The sequence below is a fragment of the Rattus norvegicus genome, chromosome 3, assembly GCF_021556685.1.
Source record: "Rattus norvegicus strain SHRSP/BbbUtx chromosome 3, alternate assembly SHRSP_T2T, whole genome shotgun sequence".
Taxonomy (NCBI): domain Eukaryota; kingdom Metazoa; phylum Chordata; class Mammalia; order Rodentia; family Muridae; genus Rattus; species Rattus norvegicus.
This window is the reverse complement of record NC_141536.1, coordinates 156694644-156719998: the sequence shown is the minus strand read 5'-3', so window position 1 is coordinate 156719998 and position 25355 is coordinate 156694644. Positions and strand designations below refer to the sequence as shown.

The 25355-nt window shown below is 46.0% G+C and overlaps 2 protein-coding genes across 2 annotated transcripts; one reads left to right on the top strand and one right to left on the bottom strand.

Moving 5' to 3' along the window:
- Positions 1–2215: 2215 nt before the first annotated feature.
- On the bottom strand, positions 2216–4176 carry Mocs3 (molybdenum cofactor synthesis 3). The gene has a single exon (NM_001107804.1). The coding sequence runs from the start codon at positions 4160–4162 to the stop codon at positions 2786–2788; it is 1377 nt and encodes a 458-aa protein (NP_001101274.1). The 5' UTR covers positions 4163–4176; the 3' UTR covers positions 2216–2785.
- Positions 4177–4416: 240 nt separating this feature from the next.
- Dpm1 (dolichyl-phosphate mannosyltransferase subunit 1, catalytic) lies at positions 4417–23960 on the top strand. Its single transcript, NM_001106544.1, has 9 exons — positions 4417–4603; positions 7035–7134; positions 11225–11258; positions 14309–14385; positions 14562–14587; positions 16346–16441; positions 20112–20180; positions 21387–21501; positions 22368–23960. Exons 1-9 carry the CDS (start codon positions 4443–4445, stop codon positions 22470–22472), a joined length of 783 nt encoding a protein of 260 aa, NP_001100014.1. The 5' UTR covers positions 4417–4442; the 3' UTR covers positions 22473–23960.
- Positions 23961–25355: the final 1395 nt, after the last annotated feature.

Sequence of the window (25355 nt, the reverse complement as noted above, 5' to 3'; positions counted from 1 at the left end):
CCCTGGCAGTAGTTGTGTCAAAGAGGGAGCTGGTGACAAGTGTGTGCAACTTGTGAAATACTTAGGCAACTCAAAATGACTTTTTTTTTTCCTTTTTCAAGACAAGGTTTCTGTGTAGCCCTAGTTTTCCTGGAACTTTCTATAGACCAGGCTGGCTCCCAACTCAGAGATCCACCTGCCTCTACTCCTCAGTGCTAGGATTAAAGGTGTGCCCCACCACCAGCTCAGAATGACAGTTTTAAAAGGGTCTCAGTGTTAGAATGCTTGCCTTGATGCATAAAGCCCTGGGTTCCATACCCAGTGTGTGTGTGTGTGTGTGTGTGTGTGTGTGTGTGTGTGTGTGTGTGATCTCACAGAGAACTTGTGACTGGTATGCTTTGCTGTATACTCTTCAGTGTGATGTTGGCTGGATTGTCTCTAGAATACTAAAGGAGCCAACTACCATGTGTATGCCTGTGTCCACACCAGCACTTGCCCATCCTTAAAAATATCTTCTCTGTTACAGTCTGTCAGTTGTCAGTGTTCAGGTTCCAAATACAGTGAAAAGCTACCTTCTTCCTCCTTTTACTTCTTAAGGTTAAATGTTTATTTTAGGGCTGGGGATTTAGCTCAGTGGTAGAGCGCTTACCTAGGAAGCGCAAGGCCCTGGGTTCGGTCCCCAGCTCCGAAAAAAAGAACCAAAAAAAAAAATGTTTATTTTATATGTATGTGTATGCCTGGATTTGTCTGTACACATATGTACAGTGGTTATGGAAACCAGAAGAAAGGAATTGGATCCCCTGGAACTTGAGTTAGACAGTTGCAAGCCACCATGTGGGTGCTGGGAACCGAACCCGGGTCCTGTGGAACAGCAGCAAGCCCCTTTGCCTGCTGAGCCATCTCTGCAGACCCTTATAACTCATCTGGCACTTTTCTCCTGCTCTTGCCAGAAACTAACTTGGGAATTCAACCTGAAGTACCCCGAGAGCAAACTTCCAGACAACTTTTGTGACCTCCTGTCCTGTAATTTCACCTGGCTCTGCTCAGTCTACCGGGCAGTTTCTGACACTTCTTTCAAAAAAGAAATTACTTGTAATCACCAGTTCATCAAAAGAGCAGGGAAGTCTGACATGGAGGCACAGGACTGTGACTGAATTTCAAGGCCGGCCTGGACTGCACAGGACTAGGAAACAAGAACATGCAGGTGCACGATACCTGGGAGCCGCCATGGCTCCCCCGCTCCAGAGCCCTGCTAGTCAGCCCTCCATGCTGGTCAGCGCACCTGTTCAGTGAGCTGATGTGCCTCACGGCTCAAAGTGATATCTGGCCTAGCTTTGAAAGCTACACACACACCTACGTATATATCCCAATGCTTGCAAACTGCTGACTCTGGCCTGCAGAGGGCTTTGTCTAGATACAATTTTTTATCTTTCTTTAAAGAAAAAAAAATAGCTAAAAGATATGGCTACTTGAGATACTTCCCTGGTCTTCGCTTCTCTTAAGAAACAGAAGCCTGAGCCCAGAGAGATGGCTTAGTACTAGCTGCTCTTTCAGCTTCAATTCCCAACACCTTTTTGGCAATTGCACACTTTGCTATCTACAGGAAGCAGGGTGGGTTGCCTACCTGTTCATCAAACTGTTTTCTGGTAATGGAGACGAAGCCCAAGCCCTTCTGCTGCTAGGCAACTGCTCTACCACCAACCTCCACTCCCAGCTCCCTTTTTACTTTAGATTTTTAATACAAGTCTCCATTAAACTACTGTCACATATTATCAGCCACAGTATAGGCCAGTAATTCTCAACCTTCCTAAAGCTGCAACCCTTTAATCTAGTTCCTCACATTATGGTGACCCCCCCAACCATAAGTTATTTCGTAGCTACTTCATAAATATAATTTTTCTACTGTTATGAATCATAACTTAAACATCTATTTCTCAATTGTTTTAGGCAACCCTGTGACAGTGTCATTTGACCCCCTCAAGGGCTCTCAACCAAGAGGTTGAAAACCACTGGTATAGCCTAAGGGAGACACTGAAGCTTAAGACAAGAAAAATGCTAGCAACTTCTGAGGGAAGCAGCTCCCTTTATTTTGCTACACTGTTGGGACTGCACTCTGAATTCACTATAGGTTCTACAATGATCAATTTCCAGGTAATGAAAATGTTACATATTTTATGCATCTTAAGGGGGATAGCCTATCATTTGAAATAGAATTAAGACTCAAATAATCTTTTTTAAAAACTTTTTTCCTTAGATTTTAAACCTTTGTGTTTTGACTGCATATATGTCTGTGCACCAAGACCCTGCCTGGAGCTGGAGTAGGCAGGGAGACTGCATATGATCACGTGCAACTGGAGTTACAGGCAGTTCCAAGCCAACACAAAGAGTCCTGGGAGTCAAACCAGGATCCCCCACGGGGGACAGCCAGTGCTAAGCCATCTCTGCAAAGAACATCGTAATTTAAAAACGGGCTGAATGCAAGTGATTCGGTTAGACTAAGACACAGTAAGAGCTGCATCTTAATTCCAAGTAGAAGATGGATGGCCCGGAGAGCACTGGATGGCCCGGAGAGCACTTTGATCGGACCACACAGGAAACAAAAATCCCGTCATATTCCATGTCACATATCGAAGGTACTACATGAGTGCCTAAATCAAGGCAGCTCTCAGAGACGACGCCATCTTGTTTTCTCGAAAGGCTCCTTGCAAAGAAAGAGTCCACTTATTCAGAGATTGTGGATCCAGGCTCTTCTACATTATAGGAAAGGCTACCACAGCCATCATCTACTGGGATCACAGCTCTCCCCTCAGTACTGTGGAAAAGTCCCATCAATTTTGGCAGCCCAGGCCATGAGTCCCCCCGAAATGTCTTGAACCTTTAAAGAGTCTAACTCTGGCACTGCTGTTAAGGACTGCAGGACCCTCACAGCTTTCTGTGAGTCGTTCCCCAGTTTGCAAATCACATACACGGCAAGAGCAGCTCCTTCCTGTGAATTTCGCTTCTCCTCCTGGAGGGCAGCCCCTAAGAGTTTCAGGCTGTCTGCATCCCTGCGTTCCAACAGACTCAAAGGGATGTGGAGAGAATGCTGCAGACGGCAAATGTCCACCTCTACTTGAGGCCGAACGTCCAGCAACACGTGGGGTACCCCAGAATCCAGAAGCCGCTTGTAGTCAGTCACAGAAATCCGCTCCTCGGGGCTCAGGAGCTTCAAGGAGCGGCACTTGTCGGTGGCTGAGGAGCCGCAGAAGGCCTCATAGTTCTTCAGGCAGGTCACGGTGGGCTGCTGACCGCACACGACGCAGTCGGGCCGACGGCGCCGCAGCCGGATCCTGCGGAAATGGCCCCCGAGGCCGTCGAAGAGTAGCATGCTACCGCTGTAGGTGGTCCCGAGGCCAGCAGCGATCTTGAGCACCTCGAGGGCTTGCACGCAGCCTAGTACACCGGGCACCACTCCGAGCACGCCGCCATCCGCACAATTAGTCACCGTCTCGGCCGGGGGCGGCCGAGGGAACACGCAGCGGTAGCAGGGCCCATCATCGTAGTGATAGACGGTCATCTGACCCTCGAAGCGCAGCGCACTGGCAGACACTAGCGGCCGGCCGGCCAGCACGCACGCATCGTTCACCAGGTAGCGCGTGGGCACATTGTCCGAGCAGTCGGCCACCACATCGTAGCCACGGACCAGGTCGAGCGCCCAAGCCTCGCTGAGCGCGCGCGCATAGGGCACATACTCCACCGCCGAGTTGAGGCGGCGCAGCGCCGCGGCCGCCGACCAAGCCTTGGCATGCCCTGCCTGCGCCTCCCCGTGCAGCACCTGACGGGCTAGATTGCTCGTCTCCACCACGTCGTGGTCCACCAAACCCAAACGGCCCACGCCGGCCGCCGCCAGGTACTGAGCAAGCGGGCAGCCCAGCCCGCCGCAGCCCACCACCAGCACAGAAGCGGCTGCCAGGCGCAGCTGACCTCGCACGCCCAGCTCCGGCAGCAGCAGCTGGCGGCTATAGCGTAGGATCTCGTCCCGCGACAGCGCGGCCCTGGACGGCAGCGGCATTACCGGGATCGGACGCTCGGGCTCCGGCTCAACCGCTAGGGCTGCAGCCAGCCTCTGCTTTAGCGAAGCTAGCTCTTCCTCACGCCGGGCAATCTCATCTTGTAAGGCTGCTACGTCCTCCGGGGCAGCCATGACAGCGTCTTCCGGAAACATCTGAGGAGTGACTTCCGTTTCCGGCTTCCCATCGCTTAGAGACTCGAAGACTAAAACGCTCCCTAGGGCTTGAAAGTGAAACGAATGGGTGATAGCTTGGGAAGCCTTCACAATCGACCTGAAACAATCACAAAATCTGAGTATTCCCCGGAAAACACGTTGAGACGTAGAAAAGCCAAGTCTCCCTCGTGCTCCGGGATTTGGTACGGTCCGCGTCAGGTGACGTAAGTCCGCTTCCGGCGCCTCGCGCAGATTCGTCATGGCTTCCACGGGGGCGAGTCGCAGCCTTGCTGCGTCTCAGCGGCCGCCGCAGGGCCGCTCCTCACGGCAGGACAAGTATTCGGTGCTTTTGCCCACCTACAACGAACGGGAGAACCTGCCGCTCATCGTGTGGCTGCTGGTGAAGAGCTTCTCCGAGAGGTAGACGGAACTTCTCGCGCGGGTGCCGGGAGCCAGCCGCGGACTGCATGTCGGCGGTTGGCTCCGCGAGGAGACCCTCCGAGGCCTGGCCTCCTCTTCCTCCCGAGCCTGCTCGAGGCTTTTTTCCCGCTGGGGAAAACCGAGGCGAACAGCCCCGCATCTGCATCCCGGGCTCTCATTCCTGCTCTGGTCTCTAGCGAGTCCTGTGTTTACCTAATGACAGATCGTTCTGGTGTCAGTCCCCCGCCTTTCTCTTGAAAGGGCTAACTTCACTTTTACTTCGGGGCGAGACTCAAAGCCTGACCTCATCCCTCTTAAGGCGGTCAGGATCTGCCGCCAGAGCCGGGAGTCCCGAGCCAGCGTTCTTACCATCGCCTCGGGGCCGAGCGCTTACGTAAGCTTGTTGTTTGCGCTGTCAGAGAACTGCTGATGAGCTGGCAAGGAGAGAGCATCTTCGCCGAATTTGATTAGGAACCGGGTGTTGTTTGTTTTGAAAAACCACGGGGCCTTTCGCATTGCTAGGCAGAGTCCCAGACCTTAGGAACAGGAATTTTGACAGTGGAAGTGTTTCGCGTTTAAAAGGGGGGTGGGAGTGGGGAGGGTCTCCGAACTAAACAGTAAATAAAATGCCTCCTGATAGCAGTACGGAGTCGATGCTTTACAGCCAGATGAGTGTCGTCATGCTGTTATAATCTTGGGTGATCTTTTCCTGTCAACATACAAAAACGTGATTTTGCTAGTTGGAGTAGGATGTCATAGCAGTGCGCTGTTTATTTAGACCAGTGTGTCAGAGAACACAAATTGTTTGCCGAGCTTTTTGTTTGTCCATTGGCTTTTGCTTTTCAAATGGCAGTGAGGATGCTCTGTGCCCTTATTTTCTAGCAGCAAGAAAAAGTACTTGATGCCAAGCTCTGAAGTGCAAGGGATGCATTTGCAGAGGAGTTGTACTAAGTTCAAAGCCAGCCAGGGCTACATTAGCAGCCTCTGTCTCAGAAAAGCAGAACAAAATTCTTAGAACATAATGTCTCTTTATAGAAAGCACAACCTCACCATGCTGATTGGTAAAAATGTCTTGTTTGATTGGTTTAGACAAGGTCAAAACTAGCCCTGACTCTTGCCTCCCAAGTACTGAGATTAAATTCACCACCACCAACACCCAGTTTAGCATTGCTGTTTTGGTTGCATCTGAATAAAAATCAGTTTATATGGTGGCCCCATGATGTGTGGTGCATTTTTTTAAAAGGTTTGAATTTAAAAAAAAAAAAAAAGATTATTTATCTTATGTGAGTACACTGCAGTTCTCTTCAGACACACCAGAAGAGGGCATCAGATTCCATTACAGATGGTTGTGAGCCACCATGTGGTTGCTGGGATTTGAACTCAGGACCTCTGGAAGAGCAGTCAGTGCTCTTAACCACTGAGCCATCTCTCCAGCCTCTGGACTATCTTTTTATTGAGTGATTTGGGTGCTGGAGGATGGAACTCTGCCAGTGAGCTGCATCCTGCAACGGATGTTCTCAAGTCAAAATGGAATTTGTGTTTGGCCGAATTAAATGCCTATCCCAGAGTTACAGGAACAGAGGAAGTTGGTCTCTGTACCTACTCTCTTGTGTATGTTACACAAGAGAGAACATGCAGGAACAGAGGCTGGCTGAGAATGTCTGCTGCCTTCCCCGTTCATTCTTCTCTTTGAATTGTTTGAAACAGGCTCTTTCAGCCAAAAGCTGCCCCTTAGGCTGGTGGATTCTTGAGCTTCTGTTATTTTAGGGGTTTCAAACCCACACCCCACACCCCACACCTCCAGTACTGGAATTTCAGGAATGCCTAGTCATACCTGCTCTTTTGGATCCTGAGGATCCAAATGCACTTCTTTGCATGCATATCAGGGGCTGTTACCACTAAGCCAACTCCACAATTCCCCTTGTTCTTATTCTTGAACAGGCTGGGTTTTGTTAACTTCCTGCCAAGTTTGCTGGGGCTAACTTTTGCCACTTTCAGTAGTGTAACTTTTAATGCTAGTTTCCTGGATAATTTCCTAGGGTCCACATTAAGGTCGAGAGGAAAGTGTTGCTTCCTTTTCCTTCCCCTGATCCTTGTAATAAGGGGGTGGGGCATTATGACTATGTGTGTACAGTTATGCTGAAGGGTTTTCAGAATAGAAACTATTGTGGGACTATAATGGGAAGCAATTTTAAGAATGAAATTAAGTCAAATAAATTCCAGATCATTTGAGTTTGCTAGTGTCGTTTAAAGTATTCTTTTGCTTTGTTTATTTTGAAATAAGATCTCTGGTATGGAAGGCTGTCTGTGAAGTCACTACAGCTAGCTAAAGTAGCTTTGAACATCCTAACTCCTGGCTTGCAGCTTTTAAGTTCCTCTAAAATTTAGATACTGTCATCTAACATTAATATAAACTTAAATTTTATTTTAGTGCAATCAACTATGAAATTATAATCATAGATGATGGAAGCCCAGATGGGACAAGAGAAGTTGCTGAACAACTGGAAAAGATCTATGGGCCAGACAGAATTGTAAGTCACAGACCCTTTCCTCCTCTTTGAGGGAGGAAGTTAGTAAGGAGCCAAGTCTGGAAAGAGAAGAGGCAGCAGGCCCTCTTGAGGCTAACACATGTCTTTGCTCTGTGGCCAGTGGGCCCTCTTGAGGCTAACACATGTCTTTGCTCTGGGCCAGTGGTAATTTCACAGCCTAGGAGTAGAGCTTGGTTGGCCTCTGGCTTTGTGATGGATTCTGCAGATACATTTTCTTAAAATACCAAAATGTGACACTGTATTGGCCAGTGTGTTGTAGAGCTAGTCAGAAGAGAGTTTTTGGGTTTCTGTCTTGCACACTCCCTTCTCTAGGCCCTCATGCACTTTGCACACACTGCTCCCTGCAGCTTAGAGCTTATAGGTAGGGAAGGTGGCTTCCTGAATCCCACACTTGACATTCTCCTGCCCCAGGAAACCTATTGTCCTATGAGAGTGACGTGGGCAGCTACAGAGGCTTCCTGAACGTGGTGTTATCTTGAAGCAGCGTTGGAGCTTCTTAGAGAGTATTCTCAGTGTAGATGTTAAGCATGAAGGTGGGAGAGAGGTATCTGGGCAGGAAAGAGTTCTTGATGCCCTGTAAAGGACCCAAGCCTAGATTGCCGTACCCACATCAGGCTACTGATGTGTGCCAGTAATCCCCAGCACACAAACACATGAACACATGAAGGAAAAGATGTTGCCAATAGCTGGCAGCCTCACTGGCAGTTGCTGAGTTGTATTTTTTTATTACTGGTTTGAGTTTATAAATCTTTGAAAATATTTTTGTGAATTCTGCTTGGGATAATTTTTAAGACCAAAAACACACAGTTGGATCCAGATTTAACTAGAAAACACACTGGTGCTGGTCGTGCAGATATCATTTGTGTTTACAGCCTGTTGCAATTCGGGGTTTCTTGGTTGCACGCATTGCTGGATGATTAGCTACAGGAACCTGTCCTGTGCAGTACAGATGCTTAAGCATCGCTGTCCTCTGTCCACAATATGCCGGTAGCAGCTTCCCTCCCTTGCTAACCTGAACGGTACCTGATAGGACTTCATGACCCCTTGGGGGAGATAACGTTGTCCCCTCTTGGGCAGAGGTAAAAAGCACTGCACATCCTTCCAGAGGTCCTGAGGTCAATTTCTAGCAACCACATGGTGGCTCACAACCATTGGGTGCCCTCTTTTGGCCTGCAGGCATACATGCAGGCAGAACACTGTATATTATAATAAATCAATCAATCTTAAACAAAAACCATTGTCCCTTCTGTAGATAGAGAACCACTGTCAGAGAAACAGAAGACTCTGGAGACTCTTTGGATAATTGCTTTTCAAAAAAATGGTAATTCATTACCATAAGAAAATGGAATCTAGTATTCTTACGATCCCAATAGTGGGGACAGTTTCTTCCCTGTGGTAATGGGGAGTTGAATCAAGGACCGTGCACATGCTAGGCCGTGCTCCACCACTGAACTGCATCCCAAGCTCTGTTATTTGAGGCAGGGTCACCACTGTGCTGTCCAGGTGACCTTGATGTCCCTCTGTAGCCTAAGTAGGCCTAGACATTTCCACCTTCAACACTGCATGTGCTTCTGAGAAGCTGAGATTACAAACCTGCCCTGGACCAGGCTTAGGGCTGTTTTCATGGGTGGTATTTCTAAGAGTTTCAAGTAGCAGATACTGACAGATGGGGATGGTGTAGGGAAGTTACACCACGCATAAGCATGGCAGGGACACCGACACTCAGGATTCTGCCTGTCTCACAGCCGATCCCTGTCATATCTCACAACTTGGCATTTCAGCTCAAGACAGGTTTGATGCTGGGTTCATAGCCTTGGCCTATAGTTTTTAAAGTTTTCTTAGAAGCCCCGGGCCAAGGCTACTGTTCATATTGGTTATCATCTTAGAGTTTTATTGCTCTGAAGAGACACCATGACCAAGGCAACTCTTATAAAGAACAACATTTAATTGGGGCTGGCTTACATTTTCAGAAGGTCAGTCCATTATCACCAAGGCAGGAAGCATGGCAGCATCCAGGCAGGCATGGTGCTGAAAGTTCTACATCTCGATCTGCAGGCAGCAAGAAGACTTCCCCATAGGGCAGAGCTTGAGCACTAGTAGGCCTCAAAGCCCACCTTCAGGGTAGCACACTTCCTCCAAGGCCACAGCTCCTAATAGTGCCACTTCCATGGGCCAGGCATTTAAACACATGAGTCTGTGGGGGCCAGACCTATTGAAACTACCACATTGCGCTCCCTGGCTCTCAAAGCTTGCAGCCATAACATAAAAGTTCAACATCTCTTCTGAGATTTATGCCCTTACTTAACTATAACCCCTATATAAGTAAAATCAAGAAGCAGATTGCATACTTCCAACATATGGTATAAAATATACATTACAGGTCCAAAACATAGGGGAAAGAGCACAGTAAGGAGATGCTGGACCAAAGCAAGACCAAATACCAGCTGAGCAAACTCCCAACTCTGCATCTCCATGTCTGATGTCAAAGTGGTCTTCAGATCCCCAACTCCTTTCATCGTTGTTGACTGCAACACAGTTCCTTCTCCTGAGCTGGTTCCACTCCCTGTTAGCAGCTTCCCTTGGCAGGGATCCCACGGCTCCGGCATTTCAAATATTTTAGGGTATCCAAGGCATTTTCAACCTCACAGCTTCGTGTTCCAATGTCTGGAATCCATATATCTTGTGGGCTTGTCGCTCTCCAGCTCTGCCCTCTGTAGCACTCGAGGCTCTGGCTGACTCCACTTTATTGCTGCTGCTGCTGCTGCTGCTGCTGCTGCTGCTGCTGCTGCTGCTGCTGCTGCTGCTGCTGCTGCTGGTCATCCCATGGTACTGGCATCTCTTTCATTGCAGCTAAGCTGCACTTTACCAATAGCATCTCATAGCTCCTCTTCAAGGTGCTAGGTCTCAACTTCAACTGTCCCTGAAGCTGCACCTTCACCAGTGTCTTCCCTGGCATCTCATGTGCCAAGTCTCAGTTGCTCTCCATGACCCCTTTTCTGAGTTGTGGAGAAAGCAGGAAAATCTGCCCTCATGTGGCAGAGAGATGAGCAAACAACCTTTCTAAAAGGAAATGGAGCGTGTTATTGGAGCAGTGAAGAAAGGTCAGTCATCCCAGGCACGATTAGGTTGAGCTGGCAAAGGAAAAGCATTGGCAACTGTGTGCAGTGTGGGAAGATGAAGACCGATACCCAATACTTTGAAGTCATAGAATTGTTGGTTAGAGGCTCTGTTTATCTAAGGAAACAACAAGCACTCTTTAAACATGGAAGGCGAGGCTGCGTGAGATGGTGCGCACGCTTAATCCCAGTGTTTATAGTAAGATTCAGGCCAACTGGGGGTACACGGTGAGCTCCTGTGTCCAAAACAGCACACTCAACAAAAGTCTGGTAGATATGACAATACTGTTTTCATGTAAGAATGGACCCAGAAAGGGGAAATGCTTTGTTTTTATGTTACCTGTAGGATTAGGATTAAAGAAAATTGCTTTTCCTCTTTCAGAGACTCTGGGTTCAATTCCTAGCACCCACATGGTGGCTCACAACTATCTCTCACTCATTCCAGGGGATACAATGTTTTCTGACCTCCATGAGCATCAGGCGTGCACGTGGTACACAGACACACATGCAGGAAAACACTCATACACATACAAATTTTAAATCTAAATACAAAAAAGGTTTGTGCCAAGTAGTGGTGGCATATTCCTTTAATCACAACACTTAGGAGTTCAAGGACAGCCTGGTCCACAGATGGAGTTCCAGGAAGTTTAGGATGGCTCAGACTAGATGAGCTTGAGGTCCTGACTCTTGGCCCTGTCTCCCAAATTCTGTTATTGCTGGCTTCGTGCCATAGTTTGTACAGTGCTGAGAGGGAGAACTGGGTCTCATGGATGCTAGGCTACATCTCCAGCCCCCAAACACTATTTTAGCTTTGGACAAAAATGTTGAACAAACTCTGCTTCAAGGTCTAATAAATTCAACTAATGTTTTAAAATAAGTATACACTTATAGGAGTAAAATAAAATTTAAAGTGTTTTTTTCTTTTTGTATTGACATATTATTTGTTTTTCTTGAAGCTCCTAAGACCACGGGAGAAAAAGCTGGGCCTTGGTAAGTAACATCTCCTGTTACCTGCCCTAATCAGATTTGCCGCTCTGTTTTCCTACTTTGGAAAAATACCCAAGGACAGTCAGCTGTGATGGCCTTTAACGGTCTGCACGACATCCTAATGGTTAACTCAGGCTGCCTGTGTCAGTCTGAACCCACTGGGCAAAACAGAAACTGCTGTGGTTCTGTCCAGTGGGGAATTTAATACAGGGATTCATTAACAGGGAAATGAGTTGTTAAGAAAGGTGAGCTCCTAGGAGATGAGCAACTCCAGAGGCGCTGGAGTGGGGTCAGGAGGACACCGCTGTGTTGAGGGAGCAGAGCGTTGGAGAGGATGGAAGGTGGGTAAAGGAGGTGCTGTGGAGCAGCACAGTGTGTGCTGCTACACGCCATGCTGAGAAGGTTGCTTGGATGTTCTTGACTTCCCTTGGCATCATCACTTGTGCCCCTAACAGCTGTCTGGACACTAGCGACAAAAGAGCCTGAGAAATGGTCTTCCTTATAGCGTAGCCTAAAGAAAGGGAGGTACAGAGAGGGAGTCTGGAGGAAGGCGGCTTGCAAATTCTTTAAATGCTGAGTCTAAAAGGTGATTGTTTCTAAGAATGAAAAACTTTTCACCTTACACAGAACATTCTAGAGCAGTGGTTTTCAACTTTTGCTAGTGCTGTGATCATTTAATACAATTCCTGGCATTGTGGTGACCACCAACTATAAAATTATTTTCGGGGGTTGGGGATTTAGCTCAGTGGTAGAGCGCTTGCCTAGCAAGCACAAGGCCCTGGGTTCGGTCCCCAGCTCCGAAAAAAAGAAAAAGAAAAAAAATTCTTTTCGTTGCTACTTCATAACTGTAATTTTGCTACTGTTATGAATCATGCTGTAAATATCTAAAATGCAGGATATCTGGTAATATGACCACTGTGAAAGGGTCACTTGATTCCCAAAAGGATCAAGACTCACAAGTTGAGATCCAGAATATTTTGAATGAGTCCAGTGTGTATGAGATGAGACTTGAAATGCCTTCGGCTCATAATTCTTAATAGATGAAAGCTGCTATCCTTCGAGGAGAGATGGCTCAGCAGTTAAAGCACTTGCTCATGCACAAGGACCACTCATCAGATCTCCAAAACAGCCTCGTATGCCGTAGCTCACCTGAAATTCCAGACCCACAGGAAGAGGGAGGCTCACCACGTGAGTGAGCTCTAAGCTTGGTTCAGAAACCCTGCCGATTGCGTGTGAGTTCTGGCATCAACTCTCCATGCTCACACCTCCATGCCTTATAACACACAGGGAAAATACGCATACACACATGCATGTGTACTTTGAACACACATGGAAAAAGGAAAGGTTGCTATACCTGATCCATAGTAAGTGGGCACACTGGTGGTGGCTCCTGTGTACAGTGCAAGGATCAAATCAGGAGACTTGGTCTTTCTGCCACCTCAAACACGTCACTTCTTAGTGGTGGGAACATTGAAAAGCTTCCTGTAGCCAAGTCTAAGAGTGAATGCCTTTAATCTTAGCACTCAGGAGGCAGAGGCAGGTGGATCTCTATGTTTGAGGCCAGCCAGAGCTACATAGTGAGATCCTGTTTTTACAAAAGGCAAAAAGTCTCTTATTTTGAAATGTTCAGCTGGTGTCAGCCACTGCAGCCTGATTACTATAGACTGAGGTGGTGCTAGGGTTAGAAGAGCAGAGATTCTCCTGATTAGTCCTCCAGACAGGTGACTCATAATTAGCCCTGAGTGGAAGACGTGCACACAGACAGCAGAATACTTGGCTACATCATTCTACTAGGGCCCAATGTACCAGGCACTTTGCAGTTGACCTTCAGACAGCCTCTGGGGACCTAACTTGAAGTCAAGGGAGAGCAGGAGAGAAAATGATTGAGAAATGGACCTGGGTCAGAAGGTAATGCCTGGGGCACCATGAGGGTGGAGACAGTAGGGAGTTAAATTAAAAGATGGTTGGGGGGCTGGGGATTTAGCTCAGTGGTAGAGCGCTTACCTAGGAAACGCAAGGCCCTGGGTTCGGTCCCCAGCTCCGAAAAAAAGAACCAAAAAAAAAAAAAGATGGTTGGGATATAAAGCTAGTATGCCTTGTAATCACAGTGGGGAGTTGCAGGCAGAGGCAGGAGCTCACAGCCATCCCTGGGCACGGGCGACACAGACATGTGTTGACATTTCCTGAGTAGTAGCCTGTTAGAGAGCCAGGAATTAGGGGAGTTGGGGGGTGAATTTGAGATTTCTGAACTGGTGAGTGAGGATGGCAATGGCTGGAAGCTCATGTGTGAAGGGAGGAAGCCGGCCTCCTCTGTCTCAGGAAGACACTAAAGCGCTGGCAAGGTTTACTGTTTTTTGTTGGGGGACCAAGGAGCGGAAGCATATAGTGATTTTTATATAATCTATACTTTGGAAGCTTGACTCGATGGCCCTTAGCAGCTGGAGGCTGAGGCAGAAGGATCTTCATGGGTTTGAGGTCAGCCTGGAAACCTTGTCTTAACCCCCACTTCTCCCCAAAAAAAGAAAAAGACAGACTTTGATATTAGACATCTCTTTGGTAATTTTGAATATACGGGTGGGTTTTTGTTTTGTTTTGTTTTCGTTGTTTTTTGTTTTGGGGGGTTGCTTTTTTAAATTAAATTGGCATAAAATGGGAGATGGCTGGCCAGCTAGCTCCCTCCGGACTGTGTGTCTATGCTACTGAACTGTGGACAGATAACCAGTTGGCAGGGTCGCTCTTGAGCACAAATGTTTGCTTTTAGGATGCTAAGTGGCCTCTTTTCCCACTTAAATGCATACCTAAGCATTGGGTGAGCTTTTGTTGTTTGTGTTTTTCAAACTTTATACTTTTGAGTGTTTTGCGTGTCTGTGTAATTTGTATGTGAAGTGCCTGCAGACGGGGCAGCCGGAGTCCCCGTGGTTGTGAACTGCTACCTCAGTGCTGCAAATAGAACTTGGGTCTCTGGAAGAACAGCCAGTGCTCTTAAATGCTGAGCCATCTGTCCAGCTCCTTCTGGTAATCTTTATTAATGAGTCTAAATACCTGATTTTCAGGAACTGCCTATATTCACGGAATAAAACATGCCACAGGAAACTATGTCATCATTATGGATGCAGACCTCTCGCACCATGTAAGTAACCTTCCCTGTCCTGTCATGTGGTGAGGTGGTTTTACTGTGCCATCCAGCCTTTGAATGTGAAGACTAATCGATATGCTCACCTAGCACGCACACCCTGTTAGTTATTAGGTGTTACGATAAACTTGTCATGTGCTCCTGACTCACTGTTTATTCTTTCCAAATTTCAGCCCAAATTTATTCCTGAATTTATCAGGTAGGTACAGTTTGTAGTATTTCTAATATTAGAGATTTTAAATTCAGATAATTAATTTAAAATATGCATGCTATTTTATTTTTTCTATCAAAATTTAACTAATGTAGAGACTTGAGACTTATAAATACAGGTCTTTGACTAAATGACTTATTTTAGGTACCGGCAATAGATGGTTCTATTCTCTTTTCTTTCAGAACACGAAAAAAAATGAAGCCCTTGTTGTCAGAATTGTGCTTGACTTGTTAGAGTCAAGGACCATAGATACAGGGTTTGGTGCAGGGGTGCCAGGACTCTAGGCCTTGTAAAACTCCACAGAGTGATTCTTCACTGCCTTCTTTCTCAGGCAGCAGTGCTGTTTAAAGAAGGAAATGAGCCAGGTGGTGGTGGTGCAGACTGTCCATCCCAACACTTGGGAGGCAGAGGCAGACAGATCTCTGAGTTTGAGGCCAGCCTGGTCTACAAAGACAGTTCCAGGACAGCCAGGGCTACAAAGAGAAGCCCTGTCTCGAAAAATAAACAATAACAGAAAATGGACTTTGTGGGCTGGAGAGACGGCTCAGTGGTTAAGAGCACTGGCTGCTCTTCTAGAGGTCCTGAGTTCAAATCCCAGCAAACATATGGTGGCTCACGACCATCTGTAATGGGATCCGATGCCCTCTTCAGGTGTGTTTGAAGACAGCTACAGTGTACTTACATATAACAAATAAGTCTTTTTTTTAAATGGGTTTTTTTAAGTGTAGTGGCACCCTTCTTTAAATCCCAGCACTAAGGAGGCAGAGGCAAACTGATCTCAAGTCCAGCCTAATCTATGTAGAATGTTCCAGGACACTGGGACTACCTAGACCCTATCTCAAAAAAGGGAGGGGAACTGGGCACAGGCAACATGTGTCATTTCAACATTGCTAACGCAGAGGTAGGAAGAGCCTTGTAAATGCAAGGCCAGCCTGGAGCACTTAGTGAAACCCTGCTTTTTGTTACTGTTGGTGTTGGTGGTCTTTGCCCCAGTTTAAGAATGGATGGAGATGGGGCTGGGGATTTAGCTCAGTGGTAGAGCGCTTACCTAGGAAGCGCAAGGCCCTGGGTTCGGTCCCCAGCTCCGAAAAAAAGAACCAAAAAAAAAAAAAAAAAGAGAATGGATGGAGATGGTTTCTACTGACTTACAGAGATTCTAAGTTTATAAACACAACAAAAATCTTCGGAGGAAGATGCCGTGTTCTCTGTAAGAAACAGCAGTCCGGAGGCGCCTTTTCTACAGAAGGGCCTGGACGGGAGAGGGGCTTTGGGGTTAGCATGTAGTAAAGTCAGCAGACAGAGTCCCTGGGTTCCTACTTCAGTATAAGAAAAGTAAATAAAGGGGCTGGAGAGATGGCTCAGTGGTTAAGAGCACTGACTGATCTTCCTGAAGACCCGTGTTCAATTCCTAGCACCCATGTGGAGTCTCACTACAGTTGGTAACTCAAGTTCCAGCAGATCCAGCACCTTCTTGCTTTTGAGGCTACTGCCTACACATGGTGTGCTAACATACATGTAAGCAGAACACATGCACATCAGATTTTAAAGCACAGGATCCATGTTGTCAGGTCTGAGACTCATGTGGGCAGTCAGGCCATCTGGCTTCATGCTTTAACTGCCTCTCCTAACACCCGAGGGCGTGGCTTATGAAGTTGCTTGTGTAAAGTCCACAAGCTTTGTCTAACTAAGCTTGTTTGGGTTTTCTTCTTTTTTCTTTTTCTTTTTTTTTTCTTTCTTTCTTCACAGGAAACAAAAGGAGGGTAATTTTGATATCGTCTCTGGAACTCGCTACAAGGGGAATGGGGGTGTTTATGGATGGGATTTGAAAAGAAAGATAATCAGGTATGTGCGCATGTTTATGCAACTCAGTTTGGGGATAATCATCTGAAGTGGACAGAACTTGGTTAGAATTAAGCTTCTCGTTATTGTGTTACCTTCTGTCTTCACCTATTCAGAGCAGCTTTACTCTGCTCATCTGAAAGCCGAGTTGCTGACACTCTCTGGCAAGTTGGGTAGGGTTCCATGGACTGACTGGTAGCTGCTGTCTGCCCTCACACGGAGCTAGCCTTGCTTCTCTCAGCACAGGTTGGCCATGCTAGCAGCTCACACACCAGGCGCTTACAGTTATTGCTAGTAGTTATCTGGCCATCTCAGTTCTGATGGCTTCTCACACAGGCAGAGTAGTGTGTGTGTATGTATCTGTGTGTGTGTTAGACAGACAGAGGGAGCGAGAATGCACGAGTGTGCACCTCAGTGTTCTTTAAGTGCTATTCCTTAGGCACTGTCCACTTATATCTTAGATAGGGTTTCTCATTGGTTGGATGTTGCTGGTTAGACTAGTCTGGCTGACCACCCTGGCATACTTCCAGTGCCTGGCTTTTCATGAGGATTCTGAGGATCCCTCTCTTGTCTTCATGCATTCAAAGCAAGCACTTTACTGTCTGAGCTATTTCCCCAAACTCTTCACCACTGTCCATCATATGTGGACCACTAGGGCTTCCACAAAATCAGGGTTTCCCATGAACACATAGTGAGGGAATAGTCTGGCACTTGGTGTAAAGACCCATAAGGAACTGCTGGGGCTCAATCTACCCCATGCAGGATCACAGTGATGGGAAGGAGGAATCAGCACCTACCAGGGATGTCTCTGTGCTCGCATCATCCATCACAGATTAAGTTCATTGTGGAATCATGGGATAGCCATTTAAAACATTTAATTTTCTGTGAAACATTTCAGTTTCTCCTAAGGAGAGCATACAGCAACTCCTGCCTTCTCATTCCTGTTGCTGACCATGTGATTGAGATTCTCCGGAGGTTGGAGGCAGACTCAGCTGGGGCTGAAAGCAAATTATTAACCTCCAAAGACATTTTGAACTTGGTCACTCATTTACCTGTGAATTAAAACTAGGAAGTCCAAATCATGGGCAAATTCTACCTTTTAGTTGGGGCATTTAGTTGTATTTAGTTTTGTCTGGTGAGAATAGTTACTGTCTACATTTTGTAGGCTTCAGGTCTCATTAGTGTAGCCCACAACTAGAACTCAAACCCACAGCTGGTGGTTCTTAACACATTTTAATCAAGATACTCTAATTGAAGGTTGGATTGAACCACTTAAGGCATCCGCACCATCCACCCAGTTAACAGCCGTCATCACCAGGCAGCAGTCTAGCGCAGGCCTACTGGCCCCCCTGTTCAAGAGGCTAAAGCAGGAGGATGACTTAAATAGAGGCTTTGGGACCAACTTGGGCAGCATAACAAGATTCCATCTTAAATGAAATATGAAACAAAATGTAATAGTAATTTGTGGGGGGTCTGGGGGGGGTTAAAGGCGCCATGAGCACCAGACCTGCTTGAGAAACTGTTGCTGTTAAGTGAACATTTCTCCCACCTTCCCGGATGCAGCTCCTGTGCCCAGCTGTCTGGTCTGCCTCCTGTGTCCAAAGCTTTTCTCAGGCTCTCTGCTTGAATTTCTGCCTAGCACATTGGACACCAAATGTACTGGGGGGTCACCCACTGTGCCCCCTTTACTCCCACATAATTGCAGGGTGCTGCTATACTCACTACAGACTGTTTTAGCTCCTGAATGAACAACACAGAGACCTGGTATTTCGAACAAGCGCTATGCTGGGCAGGTTCTGAGCTATTCTAACCCTTAAGGCCGTCTACTTCCCAACCACGCAGTCCTTTACCTTCAATCTGAGTCTTGCTCTGGCTCCTCTGCTCCGTGTGTGTTCTCATGGCTACTCTTTCACTGAGGCCTCATGGTCTCTCCATGCCTTCTCTTCCTCTCCTCTTCTCTCCATCTCTGATTTTTTTGATATTCCCTCACTGGGCTTGGATGTCCCGCCTTTTCTGTCATCTCCTGCCCAGCCATAGGCTGATCAGAGATGATGGAAAACAAGTACATAATGTTGTAGACCAGAGATGCTTGACCTTGCCAAGGTCTGGACTGCAAACAGATGCCTGGGCATAGAAATCAGCATCTGAATCCATGGTGCGCAAGACTGTCCCCCAACAACACAATAAAACATTGTTTTGGGGCTGGGGATGATTGCCTAATAGGTAGGAAGCCCTGGGTCCTGTTCTTAGCGCTTCTGCACCAACTAGATGTAGTAACCCACTACTCTAACCCAGCACTGTGGGAGTAGGGTCAGGACTAGCCAGGGATGATTAAGACCTTGCCTCAAACAAGAAAAAAAACCTCAAGCTAAAAATGATCTTAAGCATTTCTTACACACTTCTGTCTTTGTTACTATCCTATTGTTCTGAAGACACACCATGACCACAGCAAATTATAAAAAGCATTTAACTGAGGGCCATTTAACTGACCTCTTCAAAGGGTTAGTCCATGGCAGGACGCAAAGGACCAGGAACACAGACAAGCACAGTGCTGGGACACTAGCTACAAGCTTCCATCTTGATCAGTTGGAGGCAGAAAGAACAAGACTGGGCCTGGCCTGAGCAAATGGTCTTCACTAAGGATTCTGGAGACTGACTCTCCACCTTAAAACCTTTCTGAACCTGTCTTGCAAAAATGGCTGCCGTGCAAAAGTCGTTTTTCTTCCTGTCTTGACACCCTTTGAAATGTTAATACAGCAAGATAATTGGGTTGGGTTCTGTTAATCTAGGGCCATTGTTACGTCTGAATGTTTGCGTTCACAAATGCCTATGTTAAATGAGAACCTCTCGGGTTGTAGAGTCTTCTTTCTTGGGGAGGTGGGTAGTTTGGGGGGTAAGGGATAAGCCCTTTGGTGGGATTAGCATTCTTTTAAGAGATTAGAGAGTCCCCACCGTGCCCCCATTCTCTGTTGTCCTGCACCTTCATTGGAATTTCCCTTTCTCTAAGACAAGGACACGCCTCCCCAGTTTTAACCAGTGCACTGGTATTTTGTTACAGTAGCGGAGTGACTCCGTCTCCAACCACCACCTGAGGTGCTCCTCTGCTTTCTTCTTGTTCTTCACACCTCTGCTTCCCAGGCTGGCCCAGTGTTTGTGATCCTCCTGCTTCAGCTTTCTGAGTGCTGCCTACCACAGTAGACTTTAGCAGCATGCTAGGTGTGAAGTCCATCTCTGCTGGAATCCGAAAAAGATTCCTGTTCTTTCTACCCAAAGCACTTATAAGTTTAAGAGACTGTTTTTCTTCTTAGCAAAAGTTGAGTTTGAGTGTGGGAGTGTGTGACTGTCTCTAGTAGCCCAGGCATTACAGTCATACCCAGACCACACAGTGATGGGAATAGAGCCCAGGCCTTTACATGCTGGGTGAACACTCGACTACCTACCCCTCTCTCTTCCATAGGAGGGTTACTTTCAGGTCTTTTCTCTATTTCACTTGCAAAGGGTAAAAAAAAAATGCCTATTTTCTAAAAAGCATCAGATCTCATTTCACAGTCTCTCTGTTCTTAGAAAAGTAATATTTTATTAATGACTAATATTTTTAACATTCTGCTCTTGGGTATGTTTCTCTTGTTTTTGAAATATATATTTAATATGGGAAATCTGATTAATTTGGCAGCCGTGGGGCCAATTTTATAACTCAGATTTTGCTGAGACCGGGAGCATCAGATTTAACCGGAAGCTTCAGGTATGTTGTTTCTTCCCCTGTGACTTTCCCTAGATGCTTCGCATTAAGAGGTTGTAGAGAGCTGCTTTCTCAGCAGGGCATGTAATGCCAGGATGCAGAGGGCTGAAACAAGAGGATCTTGTTCACCTCAGTGTTGGGCTTTGCTGCCCATTAGGAACATGGCTGCTACTGCTGTACTCTGAAGAACAGCCACAGCACTGCAGCAGAAAAGTCCTAGAGTCTTACTATTTTGGCTTTTCAGTTAACTTGTTCTCTCTATAGATGAATTTGCGCTGTCAGTGTTACCCACACATAAAAGCTAAACATAGGCGCCGCAGGAAGACTGGAGGAAGAGTCGGATTTCAGTTAACTCTTTTGGTATAATAGGTCCATCCATTGGTCTTAAGAATGTAGCTATGCCAGATTCCCATTTCTAGCATGTAAATGTACATATGTGTGAAGAAGGCAGTACAGTAGGTAAAAATGCCTGTTACAAAAGCCTGAGACAGACACAGACCAATAAGCTTTAAATTTAAAAAGAAATTGTAACCTCCCTGCCTACTGTTTTAAATAAATAAACCCTCTAATGATACTTCCTGCTGTTGGGGTTTTCTGAACAAAAGGATTGGATTCCCCACAAGCCTGCACTGTCTTACTTTATAGACTGAGTGAGAACGTGATAAGGTAGACTTGCCTACCACAAGTGACGGTGACCTCCGTTGTCCAGAGCAGGCTGAAGGATTGCCTACTTCCTGTGGTGCCTAATCCTGCTCTGACTCAGCTCATCTGTAGTCCCGACAGTTATTCCTGAAATGACCTGACTGTCCTCAGGACCTTAGCCCATGTGAGCGAGCAGACACCAGTCAATGCTGGATGGACTGCTTGTCACCATGACACGTGTCATCACTCATCGGCCATCGGCCATTCCAGCATGTCCCACTCAAAGGCTGATCCAAAGTGCTTGTGTATTGGGGTCTAGGTGACCAGATTTTCATAACTTTTGATAAGATAGATCTCAAGAAGATACTAAGAACCATTTTCAAAAGTATTCCAAGCTCCTTCCATATACTTCATGCCCAAGAGAGGTGATCACAAGCTCTGAGAAATTGTCTGTACCAGTGACTACTGAGAGCTTTAGATTACAGACACCAGTGAGTTCTGAAGGGTCAGGATACGTGCAGATAGGCGTGTGTCCAGATGTTCACAGATGCCCTGAATTTCTTACAGATTATACCGAAAAGAAGTTCTACAGAAATTAATAGAAAAGTGTGTCTCCAAAGGCTACGTCTTTCAGATGGAAATGATTGTTCGAGCAAGACAGATGGATTACACCGTTGGTGAGGTGAGCAATTGCTGTTCCCCACAAAGGGAAAAGGTTTACAGAGCACACATTCCTGACTGCTGCTTCAGCAATGTCTTAGACTTGCAGTGACTCGGTAATCCCCACACTAAAAGGTGAACATTCAGATCAGTGGATTTGACCTGCTATGATTACACTGACGTGTGTTTCCTTCTAAATAATGGCCTTTCTGCACATTAGACTTCTTTGTTCTGACTAGTACCTGTCTGCTTTTCTTCTTAGGAAATGTTCAGGGGTTACAGAACACAGGCTGGAGGCAGGGTTTGTCTCTCAGGCCAGGTGGTGAGTTATTAGAGATGGCCCCACATCTAATACTAAATGCTTACTCAAAGGAAGAAAATACTACCCTCCCAGAATGCCTCTTGTCTTGTGAACATTAGAAGGGTTGTAGTTTAACTCCCCTGTGACATTAAATTTAACAATCTGGGGGCTGGGGATTTAGCTCAGTGGTAGAGCGCTTACCTAGGAAGCGCAAGGCCCTGGGTTCGGTCCCCAGCTCCGAAAAAAAGAACCAAAAAAAAAAAAAAAAAAAAATTTAACAATCTGAAGGGAGAAAAGAGACTGAAAATCCATCTTCCTGGAAATACACCCTGAAATTGAGTGCACTAACATAGTGCTCAGGCCGGTGCTTTTCAGAAAGCCGTAGATTTGGTCCAGACGACTGACTTTAGATAATAAGTGTGTCAAGGATAGTTACCTTAAGAACCATGATTGACAGTGTGCATATAGGCCTGTGCTGCGGGTTGAGGCTTTGCTCGTGTGTTGAGACTGTCATAGTCTGAGCTCATAACCATTGTTGGCTGAAGACTGACTTTAATCTTTAATGTATTATGTGTCTTTTAAACCAGGTTCCGATTTCATTTGTGGATCGAGTGTATGGTGAATCCAAGTTGGGAGGAAATGAAATAGTCTCATTCCTGAAAGGGTTACTGACTCTCTTTGCTACTACATAAAAGAACTTACTCATTTATGCTTCCCGTGTTCATTTCAATTAAAAGTAAGAGAAGCCCGGGTCACTGATTTTTATCAATGTTCTCTTAGCACATGAACCAAAGGTAAGATACATTTAATATGGATCTTTTTTCTGGAGAAACTCCATTCTATATTTCAAATTAAAATGTAAAGTTCTTGGTTTAGTGAGCAATGTCCTCAATTTTCATGTACATTATACTGTATTATTAATACCTATAAATAAATGTATATAGGTTTTGCATAAAATGTTGCTGCTTTCATTTAGATCATGTGAGGGCAGTTTCTTATGAATATGGGATACTTCATAAAACTAGATTGTTATTTCTTTATATCTAGATGTTAGCAAGGAAGCTTAATTATATTTATGAAATATAGTTAATATATGAACTAGAAAAGAAAATCTCTGATCGTAAAGTCCATCTCAGCTTTCTGACCCTCGATGAAGTGACACTCCCTCCCTACATGCAGACTTGGCATTATCCTGGGGAGGTGCTTGTCCAATTAAAGCAGACTTGTGCAGCAGAGTGTGCAGTGGGTGGGGACAGCTCGGCAGCAGGACACAAAGCTGTACTCTTGGTTTCCTTTTTGAGCAACAACTTCTATTCAGAAGAAAAGTGTTTTATCTCAAAATATTTATTTCTAAATTATTTCAATACATCAACAAAACTTGTCTCCATGACAGAAAAATATCGATACTATTTTTCTTCATCCAGAAAAATAATCTACTGGTTAGAATGAAGGCTCAGTTGCTCCCTGCAGCCAGAACACATACTTCATTTATCAAGTCAGTGAGTTTCTATCTGTAACATAGCTTTCAGATCATGTAGTATGTTTCAGGGTCTCTGTGTAGCCCTGGCTGTCTTGGAACTGACTTTGTAGACCAAACTTGCCTCAAATTCAGAGATCCATCTGCCTCTGTCTCCCAAGTCATGTTTAGGTTTTTAGTGAATACATGAGATCTGGTTGCCTGTCCTTTGCAAGAAAAAAGAAGAGACATCTGTCTCTAAGTTACTGCATAATCACATTTAGTGAACAGAGTCTGGGTGTCATATGGCCCAAGCTGACTTCCAACTTACTCTGTAGTCAAAGCTAGTCTTGAATTACTGGTCCTGTTTTGTTCACCTCTCAAGTTCTAGGACTGTGGTGTGCACAGTCACACACCCAACCTGTGTACTTGTTTTCCACCTTACTTGAGCTGCTAAAGAAACTCAAAGTCTTAAGTGTTGCTTCCATCCTTCTGGCTGATTGTAACAAGGGTGGACATTTGATAAGTAAAGCCTTCCCTGATTTTTGAGCAAGAAAGCCTTGCCAGGTAGTTCCATAGCTGGGCCCACAGTGCATGTTCCAAGCAGGGCCACTGTTCTTGTGTTCCCCTTGGCCAAAATTTGTTGAGCACTCATGGGGAAGTGACTTCTTCATCCTTAGTAACTAGAATATTTATTAGTGTTCAATTAAATTTTATTTTAAGCCAAAGTCATAGGATATATTTTCAAGTTGTTTGTTTGAGTGCTGAGAAATCTATCTTGAAACAAGGCATTGAGTTTTCAGTGTCAAGTCCATGGAACAGAAGTTAAGCAGTCACCTCAGCAGAAGTCACTGTAGATACAGCATTGCTGCCTCACACCTCAGTGGAGCAGAGAGCCTTGATCTTTTTCCTCGTCTCAGTACTTAGCTGGCATACAGTCACTGTCACTGCTTCCATCGGGCTGGAGCAGTGAGCACCTGCACTCCGAAGCTATTTAGAGACCGTTGCCCAATTTTTAAGCTGTATTTTTGTGCTAAATCTGGTTAATAAACATAGACATTTTCTTAAGTTCTCCATCTGAACCCAGCCTCTTTTGCGCTAAGGTGCATACTTGTTATCAGTGTATGAGACAAGCGTCTGAGGAGAACTACCAAGATGAGCTCCCTTTGCCTGCTGCACACAGTTTGCCAGTCTTCTGCACAGTGTAGCTCTCCATCTCTAGTCCTTTGATGAAAGGTCTTGGCCTCAGCCCCACCTCCTTTTAAACAGCTTCTATCCCTTGTTTTCCATTGTTGCGGTATTGATTAGGTGCTTAGTATATATCGTAATAATTGCAAAGATTCAGTGTCAGGTGGAGGTTTCAACTCCCTGATCAAACCTTTAGACAGTGAGCTGTGTATATATAGTCTGATTTTTTTCAAAATTTGCAACTTAAACAAGTGTAGAGGCCACATATTGGGGGAGGGGTGGCCAATCCTTCACAACTGCACTTGCTACTTTTCAGAGCTTTTAGCCATCCATATATACTCTAGGGTAACAACTCTTCGTTTAAAGTGGACCCAAAGATGTTGATGTTGACATGGTATGTTGGTTGGGGCTGATCCAAAGTTTCAAAGCCAACAGTCCAGGTGCTGTCACATGTCAGAATTGTGGGTGAGTGCCAGAACTTTTCATCTTTAGCTGTTGACAATCCAATGGCCTCAACTCTACAAGTCCCACTTTTTTTTTTCTAAGTGAAGAAGTGGCCATCTGATGACTTGGAAGAATATCTTGAGTCCAAGGAACACAGAACTGTATAGCTGAGGCCTTGTCCATCTATTAGCCCATACCAATCCACTAGAAGAGCTGACATGGCCTCAGAGCTATGTCATCTCAAGAAAATCTGAGAAACACGAGGGCATCACACCTCATTTAAGGCAGGAGGCATCGGGCCCAACCCTTCGATTTGCCTCCCAGCTTGTGAAAGCAGGCTCTGTGAGCACGTGGAGCATTGGGGCAGCAGCCCCAGGCACCCTCCTGCCAGATGTAGTTCAGGCCCAGATGGGCCCGCGCAGTGATCCCCAGTACAGCCACCTGACTGATTGTCGAGGCGTACTGCGGCCCGCTGCTTCTGCCTCCG